The 21,807-nt window shown below is 49.6% G+C and overlaps 6 protein-coding genes and 1 long non-coding RNA gene across 20 annotated transcripts; 1 reads left to right on the top strand and 6 right to left on the bottom strand.

Annotated features, from left to right (window-relative positions):
* Positions 1-66: 66 nt before the first annotated feature.
* Positions 67-2,617, bottom strand: csf3b (colony stimulating factor 3 (granulocyte) b). Its single transcript, XM_085933699.1, has 5 exons — positions 2,361-2,617; positions 1,463-1,611; positions 1,270-1,380; positions 1,041-1,172; positions 67-979 (listed from the first exon to the last, which is right to left on the bottom strand). Exons 1-5 carry the CDS (start codon positions 2,383-2,385, stop codon positions 788-790), a joined length of 609 nt encoding a protein of 202 aa, XP_085789825.1. The 5' UTR covers positions 2,386-2,617; the 3' UTR covers positions 67-787.
* Positions 2,618-3,147: 530 nt separating this feature from the next.
* On the bottom strand, positions 3,148-6,686 carry btr30 (bloodthirsty-related gene family, member 30). Its single transcript, XM_085933685.1, has 13 exons — positions 6,570-6,686; positions 6,330-6,454; positions 5,805-6,209; positions 5,615-5,719; positions 5,445-5,540; positions 5,146-5,379; positions 4,905-5,085; positions 4,736-4,828; positions 4,457-4,483; positions 4,353-4,379; positions 4,095-4,270; positions 3,859-4,014; positions 3,148-3,571 (listed from the first exon to the last, which is right to left on the bottom strand). Exons 1-13 carry the CDS (start codon positions 6,646-6,648, stop codon positions 3,386-3,388), a joined length of 1,890 nt encoding a protein of 629 aa, XP_085789811.1. The 5' UTR covers positions 6,649-6,686; the 3' UTR covers positions 3,148-3,385.
* An 89-nt stretch (positions 6,687-6,775) lies between these two features.
* On the bottom strand, positions 6,776-7,309 carry LOC147044114 (uncharacterized). The gene is made up of 2 exons (XR_015068474.1): positions 7,195-7,309; positions 6,776-6,886 (listed from the first exon to the last, which is right to left on the bottom strand). It is a non-coding gene; the product is annotated as an uncharacterized LOC147044114 (long non-coding RNA).
* Positions 7,310-7,540: 231 nt separating this feature from the next.
* utp18 (UTP18 small subunit processome component) lies at positions 7,541-10,338 on the bottom strand. Its single transcript, XM_085933973.1, has 13 exons — positions 10,051-10,338; positions 9,860-9,984; positions 9,663-9,758; positions 9,524-9,588; positions 9,313-9,419; positions 9,087-9,212; positions 8,796-8,970; positions 8,624-8,724; positions 8,457-8,547; positions 8,258-8,381; positions 8,021-8,195; positions 7,808-7,950; positions 7,541-7,634 (listed from the first exon to the last, which is right to left on the bottom strand). Exons 1-13 carry the CDS (start codon positions 10,201-10,203, stop codon positions 7,610-7,612), a joined length of 1,506 nt encoding a protein of 501 aa, XP_085790099.1. The 5' UTR covers positions 10,204-10,338; the 3' UTR covers positions 7,541-7,609.
* A 183-nt stretch (positions 10,339-10,521) lies between these two features.
* Positions 10,522-13,101, bottom strand: LOC147044112 (uncharacterized). 9 transcript variants are annotated; one of them, XM_085933690.1, is made up of 7 exons: positions 12,968-13,101; positions 12,491-12,577; positions 12,307-12,421; positions 11,797-12,177; positions 11,588-11,737; positions 11,301-11,402; positions 10,522-11,206 (listed from the first exon to the last, which is right to left on the bottom strand). In XM_085933690.1, the coding sequence occupies exons 2-7, from the start codon at positions 12,527-12,529 to the stop codon at positions 11,166-11,168; spliced, it is 828 nt and encodes a 275-aa protein (XP_085789816.1). In that variant the 5' UTR covers positions 12,530-12,577; positions 12,968-13,101; the 3' UTR covers positions 10,522-11,165. The 9 variants fall into 9 exon arrangements, with proteins under 9 accessions (XP_085789816.1, XP_085789822.1, XP_085789817.1 ...); XM_085933696.1 differs by having other exon boundaries at positions 12,307-12,418; XM_085933691.1 differs by having other exon boundaries at positions 12,491-12,547; positions 12,968-13,099.
* On the top strand, positions 13,099-15,280 carry LOC147044111 (uncharacterized). Of its 3 annotated transcripts, XM_085933698.1 has the most exons (9): positions 13,104-13,380; positions 13,628-13,737; positions 13,809-13,856; positions 14,059-14,190; positions 14,528-14,595; positions 14,668-14,707; positions 14,807-14,858; positions 14,951-15,015; positions 15,119-15,280. In XM_085933698.1, exons 2-9 carry the CDS (start codon positions 13,648-13,650, stop codon positions 15,212-15,214), a joined length of 591 nt encoding a protein of 196 aa, XP_085789824.1. In that variant the 5' UTR covers positions 13,104-13,380; positions 13,628-13,647; the 3' UTR covers positions 15,215-15,280. The 3 variants fall into 3 exon arrangements, 2 of the variants coding, with proteins under 2 accessions (XP_085789824.1, XP_085789823.1); XR_015068473.1 differs by having other exon boundaries at positions 13,099-13,380; positions 14,037-14,190; positions 14,528-14,707; XM_085933697.1 differs by lacking the exon at positions 13,104-13,380 and having other exon boundaries at positions 13,603-13,737; positions 14,059-14,175; positions 14,951-15,280.
* A 97-nt stretch (positions 15,281-15,377) lies between these two features.
* On the bottom strand, positions 15,378-21,545 carry wnk4b (WNK lysine deficient protein kinase 4b). Of its 4 annotated transcripts, none has more exons than XM_085933681.1 (23): positions 21,061-21,545; positions 20,345-20,517; positions 20,065-20,285; positions 19,838-19,995; positions 19,612-19,700; positions 19,313-19,532; positions 18,997-19,197; positions 18,806-18,911; positions 18,594-18,724; positions 18,455-18,519; positions 18,225-18,360; positions 18,023-18,139; positions 17,785-17,886; positions 17,651-17,705; positions 17,498-17,581; positions 17,060-17,424; positions 16,955-16,985; positions 16,819-16,874; positions 16,701-16,749; positions 16,278-16,608; positions 16,055-16,212; positions 15,723-15,790; positions 15,378-15,650 (listed from the first exon to the last, which is right to left on the bottom strand). In XM_085933681.1, exons 1-23 carry the CDS (start codon positions 21,376-21,378, stop codon positions 15,615-15,617), a joined length of 3,270 nt encoding a protein of 1,089 aa, XP_085789807.1. In that variant the 5' UTR covers positions 21,379-21,545; the 3' UTR covers positions 15,378-15,614. The 4 variants fall into 4 exon arrangements, with proteins under 4 accessions (XP_085789807.1, XP_085789808.1, XP_085789809.1 ...); XM_085933682.1 differs by having other exon boundaries at positions 16,823-16,874; positions 16,955-16,980; XM_085933683.1 differs by lacking the exons at positions 15,378-15,650; positions 15,723-15,790; positions 16,055-16,212 and having other exon boundaries at positions 16,460-16,608; positions 16,823-16,874.
* Positions 21,546-21,807: the final 262 nt, after the last annotated feature.

The raw sequence follows: 21,807 nt of genomic DNA, 5'->3' as shown, positions 1-21,807 counted from the left end.
GTGTGTGTGTGTGTGTGTGAACGATTATTTAATGACTTTTTTGCTGAATCATTAAAGTCCAACAAATTTAATTCTCATCACTTTATTGGGAAACAGGACATTATCTGAAATTGACAGTGAAATTGTTGATGATTCATTCTCTGGTTTGGGCCGTAGCATCCATTAGAAAATGGGCAAAAATGTCGATTGTCTTGCAAAGTCAAAGCTGACGTAGATAAGTCATAACTTTCATGATGGACAATAAAAATTGGAGGATGCTTACTGTTGAGGCGCTGAAATTACGCTCAGTTAAGTTAAACAGAGTCTCTAAAAGTGGTTCTCAAAATAGTTATCAATTCATTTGATCATCAAGTTCTCATCAGTTAATTGATGAATTGTTGCACCCCTACTATGTAGAGGATGTGGCGTGATTCCCATCACAGCCCAAGTCAATAAGCTGTTGCACTCCATCCATATTAAAATAAATAAGATTATGATAAATAAATATGAATGATTAATATATAAATATAAAAAGTAAAACATTAGATCAATAAATAAGGTTCCCTCAAATAAGGCAAGTGTGCAGAAAAGTGCGAGAAACATTTGGCGAGCGTGTCTCGGCGTGCTCGCCAAGTCTCAGCTCATCACATTCCTCACCGTAGCTGACTGCGAGCCCCGCCCACCGCCGCCACGAACTTCAAAGTCAGTTCCTGTCGCAGGGTCTGTCCAGCAGGGGCAGCGCAAGAAGAGGAGGATGGTCCCAGTATTTCCGGACGGCGTATTCTCGGCGTTACATCCGTGGCGCGTCTTAGCGCTGGGCGGCGATGGCTCGCAGGCTTCGGATGATGTCATGAGCGAAGGATCGAAGCTGCATCAGCGTCAAGTGAACGGCCGCCTGAACCTCGTAGTCGCCATGGAGCTGTGCCGCAAGCCCCGCCCATTGGTCAAGATGCTCATCCTGGTTGGTCTCGTCCCCACCGGGCCAGGCCGCCTCCCGGACCTGTAAGTACGACGACGGTCGTCAGCAAGTCCCAAATGGTTAGCGTTAGCAAGGACGTTACCTTTGCAATGTGAGCAAGTAGATCTCGCAGGTCGGCTCGAAGGCGGTCCAGACCGCCGAGGCGCTCCGACAGAGCTCCCAAAAGACCCTGGAACATCCTCACGCCGGCCGCCATGCGATTCAGGCACGTGTCCTGCAGGGGACGACAAAACACATTATCAAGCTAGAACAAGAAGGTCAAGTTCGTTCGCCACCAAAAAAAAGGTTTCGGTCGTATTGGGTAAGCTGACCACGTCAAAGTTTGGGGACAGGGGCTTGAGTACAGGCACTGGAGGGATGCTGAGGGTGGCGGCTAACATCTGCAGGTCACCGATGGGGCTCGTGAGGTCAAGGGTCGAAGCCTGCAAAGGTAGAAAGCGAGCATGGTCAGCAAGCGGCGAGCGAAAGAATGAACGAGCGATCGTTGAGAGCGAGACAGCCGACCTGGGCGAGCGCGGTGGGGACGTCCCTGGAGATTTTGTCGGCCAGCATTCCGGCTCGTTCCAATGCATCTTGCAGGCCCTGTGAAGGGGCGATGGCGGGCGCTGTGTGGATTGTTCGCGGGAACAGGAAGCAGCACAGAAGCTGGAAAACTGAGGCAGGAAACTGATTAATTATTGCGGAAGTTTTCAACTGGTTTGGTCCAAGGGACCACCGTTATAATGAAGAAGCAACTCTGGGACCACTGCTTTGGTGGAATATTATTTTATTTCACACCGAAAGAGGATAGACCGATACAGACCATTTATTTGCATCTATAGTTCTATTTTCAAAATCTCAGCTACATTTGACATAATTTGGATGGGTAAATGATTCACAAAATTGGATGGAAAAGAATTAAAGTTTAAATAATGAATCCATTTTATTTTTAAGAATGTTACAATTATTTTTCTTTTTCAATTTTGCGGACCACCTGCAATACTGCTATAGACCAGTAGAGGGCTGCGGACCACCGGTTGACAATTGCTAAATTATTGGACAAGGTGGACAAAAATCAGAACTTTTGTACTATAAATATAAAAAAACATGTACTGATTGTCTTAAAAAGTTTTTTTTTTTTGGTCCAAAACCTGACATGATGCATTTACGTGAGGTGATGTATTTTGCTCACGTGGAAAGACACATCTGCTAACCAATTTGAAGCTCGTACAGCGCAACTCTTCCTGTTGCTTGTTGGAGACGCAACTTTAGTTATCCATAAACTGGAGCCTGCCCCCTCTTTTCGCCAGTTGTGCAGAAAATGGACACGACGAGCAGCAAATTTGCAGTGGACAAAATAGCATGAGCGGCGAGGGGGCGTGGCCTACGAAAGGCACGCTTGCTCCGTGCGCTCTGCTCTCACCTGCGTACGCGTGCATGTAGGTCATGGCGGTTTGGTGTCTCGCGCGCTCCCCACGACCAAGACGACGACGAAGATCGAATGGACTTCAGCTTCCATTGGGGCTTTTATTCAAGAAGTTCTGCGGGGACTTTCCACCAGTAGGACGCGCACGCGACGCCAACTTTGCCGAAGTGACGACAGCGCCCCGTGACGTCACCGTGTCCCGCACCCGAGCGTGTTACCGTCGTCATTTCCGGGTACAGCCTGAACGCCTTTACCTGAACAAAGTAATTTGCTGACGTGATTTTTAACGCAAAATACAAATGCAAAAAAAAAAAAAAGTATAAACTCCAACGCTTCCTGACTATTGGAATGTGCAGGGCTTATGCGTTTGTGACGTGTCTTCGTGCGCCTCGCAGGCATGGATTTCTGGTTTGAGAAATCATGGAAGATCTGGAAGGGAGGGAAGGGTATTTTGCGTTTCGTAACACCATGATTCACACTTCATCATCATCATCATCATCATTATTATTATAATCATCGGTAGCGTGAGCACACTTCCTGTCCAAGGTGGAGATAAAGTCCAGCCAGTGGCTGTCAAATGAAACTCAGTTGAAAGGGTGTGTTTTCATCTATTATTAATAAATAAACAAGAAAATAATTACCTCCAGCTCTTTGTTAGACATTCATTTCATCAGCAATTGTTTTTTTTTTAATTTAGGCTGCTCAGCCGCACCTACATTCAAGAAGCTGCAAATTGCCTTGCTTCATTTCAGAAAATCCGAAAATATCTTCAAACAAAAGAATGTGATTTGAATGTATTTATTAGTTGAAGCGTTACGAAATGTCCGGCAAATGACATTGATCCAGTTTATTGTAATTATACAAGAGCGATGACGTCATTACGTGCGCCTGAGAAACTGTCATTTGACTGACGTCTCAACCGTCTCGCCCAATAGCGAGTCAGACAAAAGTCAAGTACCACCAACGCGGTGGCAATCGTTCACGGACAGTTTACCGACCCAGACGGGTGAACGATAGTTGCGTCAGGGCAGGATGACCAGGGGCACCTCTTTGTCTCCGGTGCCGAGCAGCGGGAACATCTGCTCGGTGAACTCGACACAGTTGAAGCTGAAGATCTCGGAACTTGACTTGGAGTTGTAGAATGACACTTGTCCCGCCTCTACGTCTAGGAACACGCCCACTTGACGCAACTTGGGCGGAGCCTTCACCTGATGGGCGAAAAAGCACAAACAATACGGTCAAGCCCGCTTCGTCTTCCCTGGCCCGCCCGCCAATCACAAACGGCGCATCCAAATATTCAGTCGATAACCAGAAATGCTTACATCGTCCAAATTCAGCATAGTCATTGGTTTCAAAATGCAAACATGTCACTAGAGCAGGCTCTGGGTGCCATGGCAACGATGACTGACATTGGTTGCCGAGGCTTTCAATTTTTAATTTTCATCGATTTATTGTCGCAACCCTCCAAATATTTGTTAAGGGAAGGCGGTGGGACCTTGGTGAGCGGCGGCGCGGTGAGTGCTCGCAGTTGGCTGCCGCTCCACCAAAGAGCATAATATCCGTTAGCTGGACTCATGTCAAACAGGCCCTTCCTCTGCGCCGATTCGCTCGCCACGCCCAGTTTCCAATCCTTGTTCTCGCCCACCAGCACCTGCACACATGTGCAGACACGGGCAGTCACAGGCGCGTACAGTCACAACATAACATCAAATACAGAAAAGCGAGACAGACCTCCCAGTAGTGTCGTCCGGTAGCATATCCTTCCTTGGTGATGACGCACGACCACACGTCGAATCGATGTTGGCTGTTACGATAAAACTGCAGCTTCTCGCCGCGCTTGACTTGCTTCCTGTCTTCGGACAAGATCAAGAACGGGTACGCCGTCATCGGGTTCAAGGTCACGTCCTCTGAACACCAGAACGCAGCATGCCATCGTTAGGCTAGCGAACAGCGCTAGTGATGGTATGATGAAAGGTAGAAAGTTCTCACCCGAGTACACACGAGCCTTCTTGTGACCTGTGTGACACAAAAAGAACTTTTAGTCATTGAAGTGAGTGAATTTGATTTCGAGCGGGAATGTTTGAGGTACGCACTGGACACCGGCTTCATCTTCTTCAGGTCTGAAAAGTAAACCAGATGTAAACGTCAGTCTGGTTTTCACAATAAAACCCTCACTGATGGCCCTAAATCACTGGCGAACAAGTAGAAGTTAACGTGTCAAAAACTAAGGTTGAAAAAATATTTCGTTGTAAAAGCTAATAAAAACAAAAAAAACTTTATAAAGTATTGAAAACTATCTGAATGATGATGAAAACACTGCTATCAAATTCATCCATTGGAGAATGTTGTGCCAAGACGCTGAAGCTGATGACCTCTGAGTGCCCATTGGCTCCTCCTCAGGCTGCTGCTGCTTCCCCTGAGACTGAGCATGCTGTCCGCCGCCATCATCGAGTCACCTAGCGGCACTGCAACAGACGACGGCGGCACGTGAGGGGTCGGAGCCGAGACGGCCGGTGGAGAAGAGACGGCGGAGGCGCTCACGGGAAGCCACGGATCCTCTGGTGCCGCCCCCAGCCCCACCCAACCTGGCGTCCTCCATCTTGTCGCGAACTTCTGCCAGCGCCGACTTGACCGAGCCCAGGTTGAAGTGGAGGTTGAGGTCCAGGTCGTCCACATTAACGGGCACATCCGAGCCCAACGGCGACGTAGCTTCCGAGAAGCTCTGAGCGCACAGGTCATAGGTCAACCCATGTCACCTCTGACGCTGGAGTTCTGTTCTGACCTGCAGGAATCCGATGTGGTCCTGACTGACCGCCTGCGCCTCCAGCCGGACGCGCCTGTCCATCAGCTGTCTGAGTTCCAACTCCAGATGGACGACTTGGCCCTCGCCCCTGGCCAGAACCGCCCCCATCTGCTGCTGGACTCCGCCCACCACCTGGGCTCGGAGTCGGTCCAGGGAGGCGGCAGCCTCGTCCAGCAGCGTTTCCACTTCGCCGCGCTCTCGCTCGCCGTAGGTCTGCCGTCAGCACGTTTACGCCTTAGCGACGCTCCTAGCACGGTTTGGCAAACAAAGACGCTGACCTTGACGCCGTCCATCTTGGTGTTCAGCTCAGCCAAGATCATCTCCTTGTCTTTTATCCGGTTCAAGATCTCTTGCTCTGTCCTCGCAACGTGCTTCTACAAATGGAGACCAACGAGGAATTGTGACAGGAAACAGGAAGTGAGAGTGCAATACATAAAAGGTCTCGTACCTGTTTGCTGAGTCGTTCCGTTTGGACCGACACGGTCTGGTGAGTTCGGTGGTCCTCCAGCACACAGATGGCACAAATGCAACGTCGACAAGTCCGACAGTACACCTGAACACATTGATCACATCGATGATCGCTAACGTGATCATGTATGGCCTTGCACGCTGGCACTTTGCGGCCTTCGTTTTCTCACCTCCATTAGCCGACGGTGTAGTTTGCAAGTACGTCCCCTGAGGGCTTCCTGGGGGTCCATAAGAGGATGCTTGGCGTAGAACGGCGTTTTGTGATGCGGCTGGATGTGTTCGCTGCAGTAGGACGCCGTACATGTCAAGCAGGAGCTGACGGCCGGCTGCTTGATCCCCGTACACACGTCGCACCAAACCATGTCCTCGTCGGACTTTGTAAGAAACGGATTGGTGCTGCTGCTGGACGGCACGCTGGATGAGGCAGCGGCGGCGCCATAACGAGAAATTTTGTAATTCTCCGTAATCACAGCGAAAACTTTGTTGATACTCAGTTGTGGACGCTCTTCAAAGGCATGTTTGCACAGCGGACACGTGCACGTGGTGGTCGATGCCCAGTACCCGCCAATACACGCCTAAAAAGGCAAGGGCTAAGAAGTTAGCATGCTAATCAGTAATGTAACAAAATAAAGCTTAAGCTAGCATGCTAACCAACACACAGGTGGTAAACAGCTGTGATGCTGATGAGCTCGTACCTGGCAGAAGTTGTGTCCGCACGGCGTGGAGACGGGGTCAGTGAAGAGGTCGAGACAAATGGAGCAGGTGAGTTCCTGCTCCGTGAACAGATCCGGCGCCGCCGCCTCTGCCATCTTGTTTCCTGCTGTACGGAACACACGTCGACATCGATGGTAGCATTTGCCCGGTGAGAACAGGTGTAACAGGAAATGCCTCAAAGGCAACACCGCATTCCTCTGCACCCGTGTGTACAAACCTACAACTCTGACGATTGGCAGCAGGTGTGCTTGGGGGCGGAGCCACAAAGCACCACTGACTCACATACACCCATGTGACCATCGTTCGACTGTCATTCTACAACAGGTCGAGTCACTGATGATGTCATGTGAGTGGTGCCAGTCCTCGATGAAGACTGTCAATTACAAAAGGGCGGGGCAAAGGCACAAAGCTGAGCAATAACCTTTCACCTGTTTGTTTATCCTCTGCTGCCCCCTGCTGTTGTGGTGGATCACGTGCGACACCTCCTTACGTTGTTAGCCTGCTATCTTCGCATCTTCATCGCGTCTTTGCCAGCACCCTTTCAAAATAAAGACAACTATTCACCTATGGCTTTCATTTCCACACTAAAAGTTTATTCTGATCAAATTTTGCGCTGTTCCTTAATGCACATGCTGGTTTTCACTCATTTGTTTACACGTCTTCCAGTCAACAAAAATGACTTCAGTTCCACTTCCCCCAGCCTAAATTAAAAATAAATCCCTCATAATGGTCTTTCTAAAGCGCTCTCAATTTAGAACTTTCAAAATAAAGTGACGATGCTGGGTTACTCCTTCGAGGTGCGACGTTGCCAAGTACGTAGAACAAAATCTTCGAAAGTTTTCTTACCTGCTTCAAGTCTGTTGCTCTTCTGCTCAGCCTGAAACGCAAGTTTCACTATGACGTTTTCGGGGGAGTGTCCTGACAAAAGTGGTCGGGCCACATGTTTGCATCAACGTCGATCGCGACAAGCATGCTCGCGCCAACCAAGGAGCAAACAAAAATATTGCAAACCACAAGAAAATCAAATGCTCAAATTTGTATATAAATTTAAGTATATTGTGCATATATCTTATTGGACAGATTTGAATAGTTAATATTCTTGTCTTCGTATTTTGTTTTACTTGAAGAAATTCAATCAATAAACTCTTGAACATACTGAACTCGCAGTCACAATCAAACAATTCAAAAAGGCCAAGAAAAGACAATAACATTTATTTCATGAAAAAAAAAAAAGATGCACGTGACTCCTCCCTCCCCTTCTTCAGAAGTTCTTGTAGTGTGTCAGCCTGCGCACACAAAAACACACACGCACAACAGATGAATGAGTGCGATGACCCATGCTTCAAACGTGACAGCACATTTCTCATTATCGAGTTGGATCTTTGACTGGAATTGCCTAGTTTGATCGATCAATCGATCAATTAATTTTCAGACCCGTGTTGCCAATTGGCCGTCTGACCTGAAGAGTGGAGCGCGTCCTTTGTTGTTAGCAAGTGAGAAGAAGCCACTGTGAGGAGAAAAGTCCATACAGGAAATTCGATAGACAATCTTCTTGTTCGACAGAGGAAAGTTGGAGAAGACGCTCAGGCTTGGAACGTGAACCTGATGATGACACAGTCGCTGTTTATTATCACAGCGTGCCGTTGTCACGACGACGGTAATTCCACTTCACCAGTTTGGCGGCCTGTTCTTGGTATTGCGAGGCGATGGCCAGGATCTCGGTGGTGGGGTTAAAGGTGAGCGCGGTAACAGGGGTCAGCAAGTTCATGATGGCCTTCAGGGGCGTGGGATTGCTTGAATTAAGACACGCCTCCTGCGAGTACACGTTGACCACACCCGCCTGTGAACTGAAGCGAGGTGGATGTGAAATGAAAATGCAGACTCGACACTTTGACGGAAGCCATCTTACCCGCACGCTAGGTAGCGTCCGTCAGCCGATGCGGCGATGGCCGTCGCGGCGACGCAGCCGTCGTCCATAAACCTGCTGACGCAGCGACTGCTGCGCATGTCCCATACGAACACTTCGCCGATCTCTAAGGTCACCCACCGCAGTGTCATTATTCAGTTGTCGTGATGATGTCATCCTTAATGTTACACCATCAACTCGCCTGTGTTAGCAAACACTTTGCTGCCGTCGCTGCTCATGGCCACGCCCACCACCTCGCTGTTCATCTTTATGCTGCTCACCACCTCCTTGGTCTGACGCACACACGCAATGGCCTCGTCAACCTTCCGCAGCGACATTGCTTTGATTGTGAAAGTGATGAGTGTGCACCTTGAGCGTCAGCTTGTGCAAGTATCCTTGAGTTCCTCTCAGCAATATAGCGTCCCCCTCAGGACATACGTAGAAATCTTTAACCCGTGGTTCCCGCAGCCCTGAACACACACACACACACACACATTTGAGTGCGGGCGAGTTCTGACAAGCCGGGTGCGTGTGCGTGTACCTCTGACGTGCTGCACTGGCATGATGCGTCCTTCCATCATGTCGTACACGTAGAACATTTTGTTCTTCATACTGGTGGCGATGACGGCGTCGCCCTGGCAAGTGAAACGAGCTTTGTAGATGGGGAAGCGGTCCAGAAGGATGCTCTGGATCTTAGCGTTGGTCTTGCCGTCCACCTGCGGCGCACAGAAAGGCGCATGCGCCGCATTTGCTGTTAGCTAGCGAACGGCGACAATGAGGTGACATTTGTGGGACAACGGGTGGTAGTTCTTGGGGAGTCGCCACGACTGACCTGGAAAATGGAAAGCGAGCAGTCGAGACCGGCTGTCAAGACCACCTGAGCCGACGGGTGGAACTGGACCGACGTCAGGCGATCGGAAGATATCCGCGTCGCGTTGGCGTGGCAACATTTCTTTATCTGGAGTGGAGCAATGACATAGGGTCAACAATCTTGTCGCCATGACTATGAAAATGCATGTAAGGTTGTCATGACAACACGCGTGCACGTGAGCACCGACCCCGACGATGCCGCTGGGCAAACTGTCCGAAGACGCCACAAAGTTTCCCGTTTTTCTCAGCAGGTCATCGTCTTCGTCTTCCTCCCCATCGTCATCGTCCTCGTCATCTACAAACACGCAGCTGATTCGACGATGTTCTACTTTTCAACATAGTACAGGTGTGACTACTTTTGCAACCTAAGAGCTGCATTTGCATTGTTTATGTTCTTACCTTTCACCGACTTCTTGCTGTCGTCTGTGGCCCAGGATGGAGCTCCGCCCATCGACTTCTGGAACCTGACAAGGTTACACACACGTGCTTAAATGTGTGTGTGACTGGAGTGCGCATGTGTGTGTGTACGTGTACTGACTGATTTCTCATCCTCTGTTGCAGTTTTGTCTTGCTGATCCGGGCCTCGGACTGTCCCCGCATTAGGTTGCTACGGAAACGATGCTGCATGTCCACCCTGCCAAGCACACATCCATTCGCTCAGCCAGCTGATGTAGCTCCAATTGTTGTCGTGACAACACAAGAAAATGATTGCAAGTTGGACAAAACAATACTTACTCTTCCTCCAGCTCATCATCATCATCAACCCAGGCAGCTTTTTTGATTGGTGGGGGTGCTAAGGGCGCTTCCGTCTCCTCGTCAGATTGCTCTCCTTCTTCTACCTCTTTCTCTTCCTCCTCCTCCTTACGTCACCCATACGCACAAAATGTTGATTGTTTTTCACATTTGCAGCATGATGCGGATGTTACCTGCACGTCGCCAAAGACGATGTCCTCCAACTTTTGTACAGTAGGCTCCTTCGCGCGCAAGAGTGCCAAACGCTTGACGTTCTTTAGACGTGCGTGCGCCTCCTCCTTCTTGTCCTCAACAGACTGGCGCGCGCTCCTCTTTTTACTCGACATGTTTGAATTCCGAAATGAGTGTCGTCTTCTGAAAGCTTTAAAACTTGTTTTCCTTCTCGCAACCAGTCGGCTACGTGATAGAGGCACGTGGAAAAGTGTTTACCGGTGGGGTCACCAGGAAAAGGAAGTGAGCGATAGAGCTTCAAAAGTGCCTCACAGAATGGAGCGCCCCCATGTGTTTGAAGGCGGGATTGCGTTGCTCACGTTCGAAGACGTTCGTACTGGCTTTAGGAAGCAGCAACAAAAACAAATATAAATAACAAAAATGAATAACCATATTAGAAGAATTTGAAACGACCATCTTGTGTAAGTGTGAGATTTAAATAAGTTTATTGATTTCGGTACATTTGCAAGATGAAGCAGGAAGTTAATTTATAATTATTAGGAATGTAAACTACAGCAAACATTTTCATTATTTACTTGTGCATGAAGACGTTTCTGAGCTACAAATTACTGTAAATGTTATCAAGATTACAGCAAGCATATAAGTACAACTTGACAGAGCACATGATCACTGCCACAGAAAATGACCATATAGTATACTTTTCAAAATAAAAGCACACTCAGGAAGATGACCTTTCACAGTTGAGCAAACAACACATGCCACAAACAAACAAATGCAGCAAGGACGAGAAATCAGAGAGAACAATTCTCTACTTCCAGTCCAAACGGGTTTTTTTTTCTGTCCAAATGTGCGGGACTTCTTCCAGAAATTTACACCAATACGTTGGATACCTGGATAGTTTCGTGCATCGATGATAGCCTAGAGATGAGACGAGCCAAGTGATGTGACAACCTCTGCCTAGCCACTCAATTATGTTAGCCTAGCGGTCGAGGAGAAGGACGAAAACGAAACTGTCATATCCCATCATCCTATTAGCAACTTCTCATCTTCCCTCCAATGATCGCTCACAAAGGGGGGGGTCAGATGCAATGATGTCATCCAAGCGCAGTGCAGTTGTTCACCTGCCCACTGGCGGAAGTGGCGGAGCTCCTCGCATGGCTGCATCACAAGACAAAAGCATTTGCTGTGTTAGCGCCCCCTGTCTACATCATTCAGCAGGCACATGGGTCCTTTACGCAGTTTGCATTGTGACCTGAGTAGGCCTTGCTAGGGTAGATCTTGGTGAAGTGTCGGTACTCGTCCGGAGGAGGGAAATCGTCCAGCGGATGAAACAAATATTTGGACTCAAAGTCGTCTGCAGCGACAAAACAAAAACAACGTTTAAAGTTAAAACATGTTGGTCAGCAAGACAATCTTAGCGGCAATGCACGAAGCAATGCACATTGGGGAGGACACGCAACAAACTACGGAAGCCGCTAAATGAACAACAAATCAAATCTATGGGGGGGACAATCTAGGGTTGGGGTTGCAAGCACTCACCACACAAACACGGAATGATGGAGGAGGCGTGTCCATGACGGAGAGGAGGGGGTGGCGGGGGAGGCGGTTTACCCCTGGTGGGAGGGTCAGGGGAGAGGGAGGGGCTACCTGCCATCCTGTATGGAGGAGGGGGCGGAGCTTCTCTGGTGGCTGTAGGGACAGGAGAAGGTCACATAAAGGTCATGTGATGAAGATGAAAGTTGTCTTACCTGAAGGGGGAGTCGGCCTATGGGCAGGGGAGGCGGGGGGTGGGGGTGGGGCAGGACCTCTGGTGGGGGTGTGGCTTGCAGGCATGGGGGCGGTTCTCTTGCTGCTGTGGGAGCCTTGCCGCTGCAGATGCTCTACCTCCCCACTATAGGTGGGAGGGGCCAGAGAAGCAGGTGTGGATTTGGCGGGCGGAGCGGGTGGGAGGGGCTTGTCTCTGTTATAGGTGGAGGGTGGGGAGGGGGCCTGGCCACGACGACTCTGATGGAGGTGAGAGGGCGGGGTGGGTGACGATCCGGCAGAGGGGAGAGGGGCGGGGCTTTGAGCATCCTCACGGAGATGGCCAAGTGGTGGGCGGGGCGACGACGCACCAGCCGCACATTCATCTATGAGCGAAGCAGGAGGTCTCATTAACCAGACAAGCAGCTTTGGGATGATTGTTTTTGCTTTGGGAATGTAACCGCACGTCCGTTTTGGACAAAACCAACATGTTAATGTGACTTTTTGGTTCCTACTTTTGTGTGGCGCCCCCTGGTGGAGGTACTGGTACAGGCGGAAGTAAGGATGGTCTCTGCCTTGGCTGAGGTCCGATAGGAGGGCAGGACCACCTTTCACCTCCTCCGAGCTCTGCTGGTTTGCGCTCATGTCATCACCTATGTCATCAAAATATTTTTGTATTTGCGTGTACTTTGTATGTACCTGATTGAGGGCGGAGGGCGGCGGGGGCGGAAGGGGCATCCTGATGCTGTCACTCACCTGAGGACACACCACATTGGCCGTCACTTGCTTTTCAAAATAAAACACCAAAGAAAAACACGTGTCTCATTAGGCATGTTCAAATTCATTATTGGAATTTCAGGAGCAATCATGATTTTTATCCACATGCATGCCACTCGCTCACACGCGCAAAAACACGCAGGGCTTCTTGTCCATGCTTAAAAATGCAATAAATTGAATCAATTTTCTGTGCTCTTCTTTTGCCCATTGGGTGCAGTTAGCAAGTCAAAATAATCGCCCTTACAATACTCGTTGAAACGTGTTGGAAGTCATTAGCAGACGCAGCTAAACAGTTAGCAGGTGAGCTCGCTCAATCACTCGCTCCTTCAGAGCGTGTGCACGGCCGCCCAACTTCACCCGCGTGCACGCAACCAGGTGCGCTCTGTCTCGCCGACCCACCTGTGCGCGAGTCCGCGGCTCGTGTGCGCATGCTCGCGTCAATGCTGCAGGACCGGCGGCTAGCAGTTAGCTCGCCTCCTTTGTTGCCTCCCAGGATGCACCGCGCCTCCTTACGTCACCGCGCAGTGCCGCTCTTTCCACGCAACACACATGAATACACACACGTACACTCAAAATCAGACGCGCGCACGCACAGACGCACAAATGAATAAATGAGAAAGAAATAAAATATTTAAGCGAATTTTGGGAAGACAAAATTTAAATGACAGTATGTTGTGTGACCTGATTTAGGTGCATTGTGTTATGTGTTTTATGTCGTTGACGTCACGCAGCAGTCAGGTGCGTTCAGGTGAGCTCAAAGTTCAGTGAAAATGAAACAGCAAGGACCTCAACGTCCCGCCGAAACACCACAGGTGACTTCACAATTCTTCTTATTATTTTATTCGGTTTTTTTTAAGTCAACTTTCTAACATTACCCTCCAGTCGGCCCACCACACACCTGTCCTGTACTGTATATATATATATACACATATACACACATATCTACATACTTACAACTATCTACATATATACATGCATATATTTATGTATAGATACATACAGTATTTCTATTAACATACATTGCGCATAGGCCTATGTTGTCTTCTATTTCTGCTTTAGCCCGTAGATGCAAGGCGTTGATGGCGTTGGTCTGTTTTACTGACGATTTCTTCAATGAACTGTTCCGACCGCTTCATGACAACGGACCGTTCTTCGTCAGCCTGCCACAGGTAGGCTCAAGCATCAGGCTTTTATAGTGAAAGGGCTTCCCCTTGGAGGTAACTTTCTGTCTGGTTTTCAGTTGAGCTTCCTGGAGTCTGCTGCCCTCTCCGCCTTTAATCTTCACCCGGTAAGAAGAACAGCTGGCCCTTCCAAGTCCCTCCCTCGTGCGCCCGTCATATTAAAGTTGAGGTTTCAGTCTGCTATCTTGTGAGGAAGAATTAACACTACGATGAGATTCTTAGCTTATGAACAATCGAGGTCTACTATGGTGCTTAAGATAATAAGTGAAGGCCTCCCTGGCCATGAGGTCATATTGTGATTGACTGCAGGGCCTGCTGGAGGTGGAGCTATGGAAGCCCGTTGCGGTTAGCATTCACAAGACTGGACTCACCATCAGAATTGAGGCAAGAGCCAGATCCCCCAGAAAACAACATGGGCTCATTGTGGTAAGCACCTGCACAGTAAGTGTGGTTCTCCTTGAGGTTCTACTTCTGGGACTTTGTGCAATACTTCTTATGCAAGTTGTTATTGTGGTTCTCGATTGTACCTGTTCTAGTTGTTCTTCTGGGTCTTATTGAGGTTTTCCTAGTTAGTTTCCTGGTTCTCCCTGAGGTTCTTCTTTTGGTTCAGCTTGTTTTTATTATATTTTCTAAATATATATTATGTTTTTATAAATGATTTTTCCTGTATTTCTTGTGCGTTTTCGTGAAGTTATACTTCTGGTTCTTACTGAGGTACGCTGGTTGTTTGCTTGAGGCTCTTCTGGCTTTTAAACTTGTTCTTGTGGTTTTCCTGCAGAAGTGTGAGGTGTCTATGAAGGTGGATATCAAAGGAAACCATCTGGTTCTACTTTATGGGAAGGCCATGTGAGAACACACACACACAAACACACACATGTCTTTGTTGTATGACCCAAGAAGCTGATTTTTCTTCCTTAGGTGTGAAATTAGACCTTCCAAGCTATTAGGAAAACTAATAGTAAGTTGAAAGTCATCATGAGATGTGATGGAATTGATATTCTTCTCACACAATGTATGTTACTTGACAACACTTTCACTTTGTGTACGTGTTTTGTAGAAGGGCTGTGCCAGGATAAAGTTGGAAGAACTCATTGAATCCAAACTGAAAGGTCAGAAAAATTCATTCCTTCATCAGGTATGTGTTTGTCTGTTCATGTGTTTGTGTGTATGTTCACGCATGTGTGTGTGTGTGTGTGTGTAGACTTGATCACGAAAATGGTGATTCCTGGAGTTGTCACCGTTGAAGCAACCATTGTCTATTGTGAGGTGGGTCACGCACCTTATATACGCAAATCAGGACTAGTGAGGTCAGTGTGTGTGTGTGTGTGTGTGTGTGTGTGTGTGTGTGTGTGTGTGTGTGTGGTTGCAGGGCGGCCTGGTCGTCGGGGGAAACCTAAGGCTGCTTCCTGAGGTGGTCCAGCAGATTCTGAAGCGCTTCCAGATAAAAGGACAAATCAATTTGTAGATCTCCTTTGTCTTGTTAAATTTGTTGTACAATACAAGTGTTTGGATGCATCAGATCACATGAAAACGTACTTATCATTTATATTCAACTTCTTTGAGTTGTCATGGTAATGGCGAGCTCAGAACATCTTTGCTCTCTGGCTAGCTTGGCACAAAAAGTCTCATGAGTTGAATCAACTTTATTAGCTGAAGCTGAAATGACAGAAGAATGGCGTGATTCAAAACGCTGTTGGGAGTGGTTGCTATGGTGACTGCTTCCATGTTTGCTGTTTGAAGTCTATAAACCCCGCCTGTCATGGAATACCACACGTGTAATGTGCAGCTAGCTTCGTACGGTGGGTTAGCATCGGCTAGCTTTGAACAGCCGCGAGTGCTCATCGTAGAAGCAGCGATGTTTATCGTCACGTTTCTTCTTCAACACTCAGGTTGGGGTCAGGCTGCAAGGTCAAAAGGTCACGTCAACAAATCAAAGTGGAGAAAAAGATGAAGAATGCCATTGGTGGACTCACCACATATGTGTGTCCGGGCACAAATGACACTCTGGCAGGCCTCTCCAGAGAACGCTTTCTCATGATACCTGACACGCACACACAAACACATACACACACACACACACACACACACACACTCATAAGTAAAGTAATAGAACCACTCTTGCCTTTATTGTGAGAAAGTGCATATGTAATGACCTTTTGTGCCCAAGACAGCTAACATTCCATGCCCACGACTGACCTTTTAATAGGTTTGCTGAATGACTGTTTAACTACAGTTAAAACTGGAAAGATTGTGCCATGTGGTCATGTGACTTGTGTGCACCTTTTAGTGCAGCATGCATTCTGACCTGTGGGGGGCAGCACATCAGGCCTATGCGAGCGTCGTTGGTTCAACATGGCTGCCGGCGCCACAGCGCCGGGAGGCGGGGCTTTTCCAATCATTTGGCACAGGTCATCCATTTCTCGCCTCTGATTGGCCTGTAGACGACGTACCTCAAGCAGGTGTCTGGGACAGGATGGGGGTAAGGTCAAATCAGCTCCGTTTCCACGGCGACAATTGGCCACGCTCACCTTTCCCGAATCTCCTTTAGCTCCTCCCATGTGTCGTCATCATTGTCGGATTCGTCAGATGTGAAGTAAGAGCGGCGCCGGGATTGGCCGGCGGATGGTCCCTCCCACGAGCCGCCGGTCGCCTTGCGCACGCCCCTCCTCTTTCTCTCCTCCAACCCGCCTCCCACATCATCATAGCAATTGCTTTCTGATTGGCTGTCATCTTCGGAGACGCTCTCGGAGCTCTCTGATGGGCTTATCTGAGAAGGGGGCGGCGAGCGTGCTTTGACCGTCTGAGGTTCCGAGTTCGTCACTTGGAAACGACCCACGTTTCGAGTGGGTGGAGTCAATGCTGAAACGTAATGGATTGCCAATAACCAATCAACTTGTGAGCTCATTAGCATAAACAATTACATCACAGAGTGTTAAAGGTGTGTGTGTTACCGTCACATGTGGCTGGCGGTCTGCGTGACGGCATGACAGCGGATTGTGCCTGCGTTAGAAATGTCATGCGTGACTCACAAGCCTCAAATTGGCATTAGCATCAGTGTGAGCACATTACTTGCGTATAATAAGGAGGGAGGGCCTGCTTGGAAGGGGGCGGGGCCGGGGCTGAACCTGTTCATGTGACAAAAACATTTTTGACCAGGATGTGATGCCACGAGACATGATGTCATAGGATGTGGTGCCACACTCACCGCGAGGGGGCGGAGTTAATGGGTACCTGAGCTTCAAGGAAAAAGGACAAGAACAAAGAATAACTTGATGATGATGACATCTAGTGGGAAGAGACATAGACTCACCTCTGTGGGGCTCCAGCTGACCGACGCCACCGGCTGCCCCAGAGGAGCGGCGGTCGTCCTGGCGGGCGGAGGTCCTCGGAAGGAGGCCTGGCTTAAAGACGGCGACGTGGGAGGCGAGAAGGCACCAAGGGTTGGTATGAAGGACGGGGGTGCCGGGGACTGGTAGCTCTGAGAGGGGGGCAGGAGGGACTGGGCCATGCTCATGGCCAACGACATCATGTTGGCCAGAGAGAAGAGGGGCTGGTCGGGGGGTGGCCACTGAGGGGGTGCGCCAGTGGGGGTGCTGTAGGTACGGTATGCCTGAGGCAAGGGGGGATACTGAGGAGATGGCGGGGCGTCCGTGCGGGGGGATGGGGATGAGGGGGCTGAGGAGCGACAGGCAGACAATCTGATGGAGTTTGTGCAAACGTGGACAAACTCCTTTGGAAAAGGAATTACCTGAAGAATTGTGGGATGGTGTGGTGAGGGGCGGGGCCTCAGGCGCCACATTCTTGAAGGCTGGCAGCTCAGCCTCGGCCAAGTCTGCCAAGAAGACTCGTCAATCAATGTCTGACATGTCAATCGTGTGCGAGCTGTCAATCAAAGTCTTACTGTTGCGCGAGGAGCCGGACGATGTCCTAGATGAGCGCTCTGCCGCCATCTTTGTCTACCGGGTAACAAAGTGATGTTATCGGGTGTGACTTCATTTTGTGTGCGTGTATGCGTGCGTGTGTGTTGAAATGTACCTGCTTTTGTTGCATCATCATAGACTCCGCCCTGCTGATGATGTCATACATGCGCAGGATGAATCCTGTTCGCTCACTCGCCAAGATGAAATCTCTGTGCAACTGTCACATGCACACCAACACACACATACGCACACACAGATACAAATACTTAGTGTTCTTAGACGTAATTAAAAGTTTCAGGTACTGGATTATTTAATTTTCACCAAGTGCGTTGTGATTGTCCGATGGCGCTCACCATCACGGATGCAATGTCTTCAGGGTTGTCACCATCAAGGTCAAACTTGAAGGTCACCATTTTGCTGTCGTGAGTCCTCAACTGACACTCCACCACGCGGTCGGCCATGTTGGACACCTGTGTGACCACGTGCATGCACGTCAACGCAAACACACACACTCAAACACACAGACACACAACGATGTGCGTTTCCCAGACTCACCCCCGTGAGCCTGAGCTGAGCCCTCATTCTCCTCCTCAACTTCCTGTCGGGGTGCCGCTCGGTCTCTTCCTCGTAGCTCTTGTCTGATTGGCCGTCATTGCCGTCACTCAAACCCGATGTTACGTCAGACGCACAGCTAGAACAGTCACCACTTGTTAATTGTGTGTGTGTGTGTGTGTGTGTGTGTGTGTGTGTGTGTGTGTGTGTGTAGATGCATGTGTACATGTTACCTGTCGGCAGGTGAGGAAAACCCGTGTTGCGATTTCGTGGGCTCATGTTGTGACACAGCGAGGCTCTGTGTATGTGGGGAACAAAACAAGATAATGCTAACTGTAGCCCCGCCCCCTAATAGCCCCACCCTCTTCTCACCCTGGGGTAGCGTAGAACAGGAAAGGGCGGAGGCTTTGACATTCGGGTCCTAGGGGGCGGGGCATAAGCACTTTGTTGAGAATGAGAAGCGACAGGTGGGGTTTGTGGAGCGCTGTTCATTACGCGGTTCCCTGCCATGATGACAACAAGAACAATTGGATATCTAACGAATGTCAATTACATTCCCATCTAATCAGGAAGTCAACTCTAACCTGCGGCAGCCATCTTGTTGCTCGCAGAATGCACCTGGCTGTTGGCAGATGATGTCCCGGCATTAGGTGGGACTTGTTGCCTGGTTGTGGCAGGAACTTCAGAGTTCTGAAGGAGGATTACCGTTAACACACTTTGCATGAATACACACAAACATTCATACACGCAAAGGCATGCACACATTCATACACACTTCTCTTTGCTGATTGGCCGCCTGGAGCGGCGTGGGCAGGGGGCGTTCACTCTCCTGGGCGGCGGCGTCTTCCTGTCGCCTGGCGGCTTCTTCGGCCAATTGGCGGCGTTTAGCGCGCTGCCGCTTGATGGTTGTCACGCCGTCTCGGATGGCCATCGCCACCAGCTTATAGTCGCCCTCGGACACGAAGCCCAGCACCACCTGCAGGAAGGGCGAGGCGGTGAGTGAGTGAGTGAGTGAGTGAGTGAGTGAGTGAGTGAGTGAGTGAGTGAGTGAGTGAGTGAGTGAGTGAGTGAGCGAGCGAGCGAGTGCCTACCATCTCTTGTGCCACCACCTCAGGGACGTCGTTGTTGAGCTCAAAGAGGAACTCGATGGCGTTGTTGTCCTTGTACTTGCCGTGAAGCTTCTTGGTCCCGTCCATCCTCAGCCACAGCATGAGGGCCGACTTGGTGCCGTCATCCTCCTCGGCCAACTCCACGTGAACGCCCAGTTCGCCCTGGAAAAAGCGCTGTTCCAGAAGGTCCTGAACCGTGAATCTGTAGGAGGGATTCCAGGGTTAAGGGGGGTGTGGCCAGGAAGGTCAACACAGCTACTCCCACATGGGTTCTCTAGTACCTCTCGCTGCTGTTGGTGTGGATGCATCCCTCGATGATGTGCTTCAGCTCGGGAACTGTGACCTTGGAGAAACTGTCAGGTTTGATTCCCTGTGATCGCAGCAGAGCGAGAGAGACAAAAGTGAGCTGAGAGCACCTCACTATTTGAGAGAAGAACCCAAGGGAGGCACAAGCGAGGTGGAAACTTGGTGGAGAACCGAGCAGGTGCTGGAGCAGGGGCCACTTACGTTGGTAACCTTGCGGTAAATCTGGGCTGCGTTTTGGCACTCGGAGTACGGGTACTCGGACGTGGCCATCTCCAGGATGCACATCCCGAAGGCGTACACGTCCACCGCCTCGTCGTACTTCTCTTCATACATCTCGGGAGCCATGAACTCCGGGGTTCCTAAACGCACGGCCAGACTGCATTGTGAGGTTGCAATGATGCCAAAGAAACGTCCGGGCGCTACCTTACCGATGACGCTCTTGGCGAAAGAGGCCTTCTTGAGGGTGGCGAGGCCGAGGTCCCCGATCTTGACGGAGGCCGAGGGCCCCGTGATGAAGACGTTGTCACACTTGAGGTCGCGATGGAGGATGGGTGGATTGCGTGAGTGCAGGAAGTGAAGACCTTTCAGGATCTGGAAGCTCCAACGTTGAAGTAGTTTCAACTTCATCGGACGGAATCGGCGGATGTACCTGGAGGGGGAAGAGTTCAGCCGGGAAGCCGTAAGTGGGAGAGCGGCCGGCGGACTCACGTCTTGAGGGTCCCCGAGGTCATGAGCTCGGTCACCAGCACGGTGCACTTGCGACCGTTCAACACCGACTTCCACGAGTCGAAGAAACGAACGATGTTGGGGTGCTGGAGCGTCTTCAGCATCTCCACCTCCTCCTCGAAACGCTGGCGCTCACTACGTGTCAGCCGCTGAGTCTGATGAGGCAGAAAACATCACGGGTTGCCGGGTTGGTCAGTCGTCCACCATTAACAAACTAATGACTCGTCATCTGAGGTCATTAGGTCAAGTATTTGTCAGTCTTGACTGAAGCTAACATGCTAACAAGATATGAACTGCTGACAAAAAAAATAACAGAAACAAACAAAACGAACACAACACAAACAATTTGGCCAACATTGTGGTACCATTAATTGTGTGTGTGTGTGTGTGTGTGTGTGTATAAGTGTGTGCATGTACGTGTGTGCCATTATCAACATAAGACAGCTGTTGTGAGTCTGATCAGATGCATAAAAGTGCTGCGTCATCACAAGTAATTTATCTCATGCCCACACACACGTAGTACATGCTAACATCCACATGCACACGTTGGCCTGATGAGGTGTCTGAGATGACATCACTGGCAACAGGCACTTGCAGCATAGAAGGTCAAGATGGACAAAGGTCAAATGTGTACTCATATACAGTTTGTACTGTATGCATGAGTGTGCATGGGCATGTATGGGTCTGTGTGTGCTTACCTGCAGCTCGCACCAGGCCACCTCGACGGTGGTCTCGGTGTCAAGGCCCTTGTAGACGTTCTTGAAGGATCCTCGTCCAATATCCACATCAAATTTGAGGAAGCGTCCGTCAGGTGAGGACGCCACGGCCTTGGTGGCCGCCTCGTCCCCGTCCGACGTCAACACCGGCCCCGCCGCCGCCAACTCACCCGAATCCGAGCTGCTGTCCTGACTGGACAATGTCTCCGATTGGGTGCCAGTGGACCGGCTCTCTGCGAGGTTCTCGGTAAAAGCGAACTCCGCCTCTCGGTCCTCAAATGTTTTGCTGTCGTCCTCCATGATGTCCTGAAGTTTCAAGAGTTCATTTTGTGGGATGGCTACAGAGGATGAAGGTCAACACAAGAAGAAGAAGTGAAGAGCAGTGAAGCTGATGAAAGAAGAAGCAAATGAAGACGAGGGGATGTGGAGGAAGTGACGAGAAAGAGATGAAGATCAAGAAGACGTGAGTGAGGCCCTGAGCGTGAGAGCCTCTCTATCAGCTGTGAGCAGACAACACAAGCTCCTCCCACACGACACCTGAAATACAACAGCACTTTTTTTATTTTTATTTGGAGCATGTTTACTTCTATTTGTTCTATTTTTCTTAACTTTATATATTTTTTTTGTCTTTATATTTTGACAAGTTCATCTCGAGAAAGACTTTGACATTCAGAATGTGAACTAAAATAAATAAAAACAGAATCAAAGTAAGCTAAAAAAAATAATTCA

Source organism: Syngnathus leptorhynchus, chromosome 16 (genome assembly GCF_054491065.1).
Source record: "Syngnathus leptorhynchus isolate UIUO chromosome 16, UIUO_Slep, whole genome shotgun sequence".
Taxonomy (NCBI): domain Eukaryota; kingdom Metazoa; phylum Chordata; class Actinopteri; order Syngnathiformes; family Syngnathidae; genus Syngnathus; species Syngnathus leptorhynchus.
Note: the sequence above shows the minus strand (reverse complement) of the source record. Positions and strands in the feature narration are given on the sequence as shown.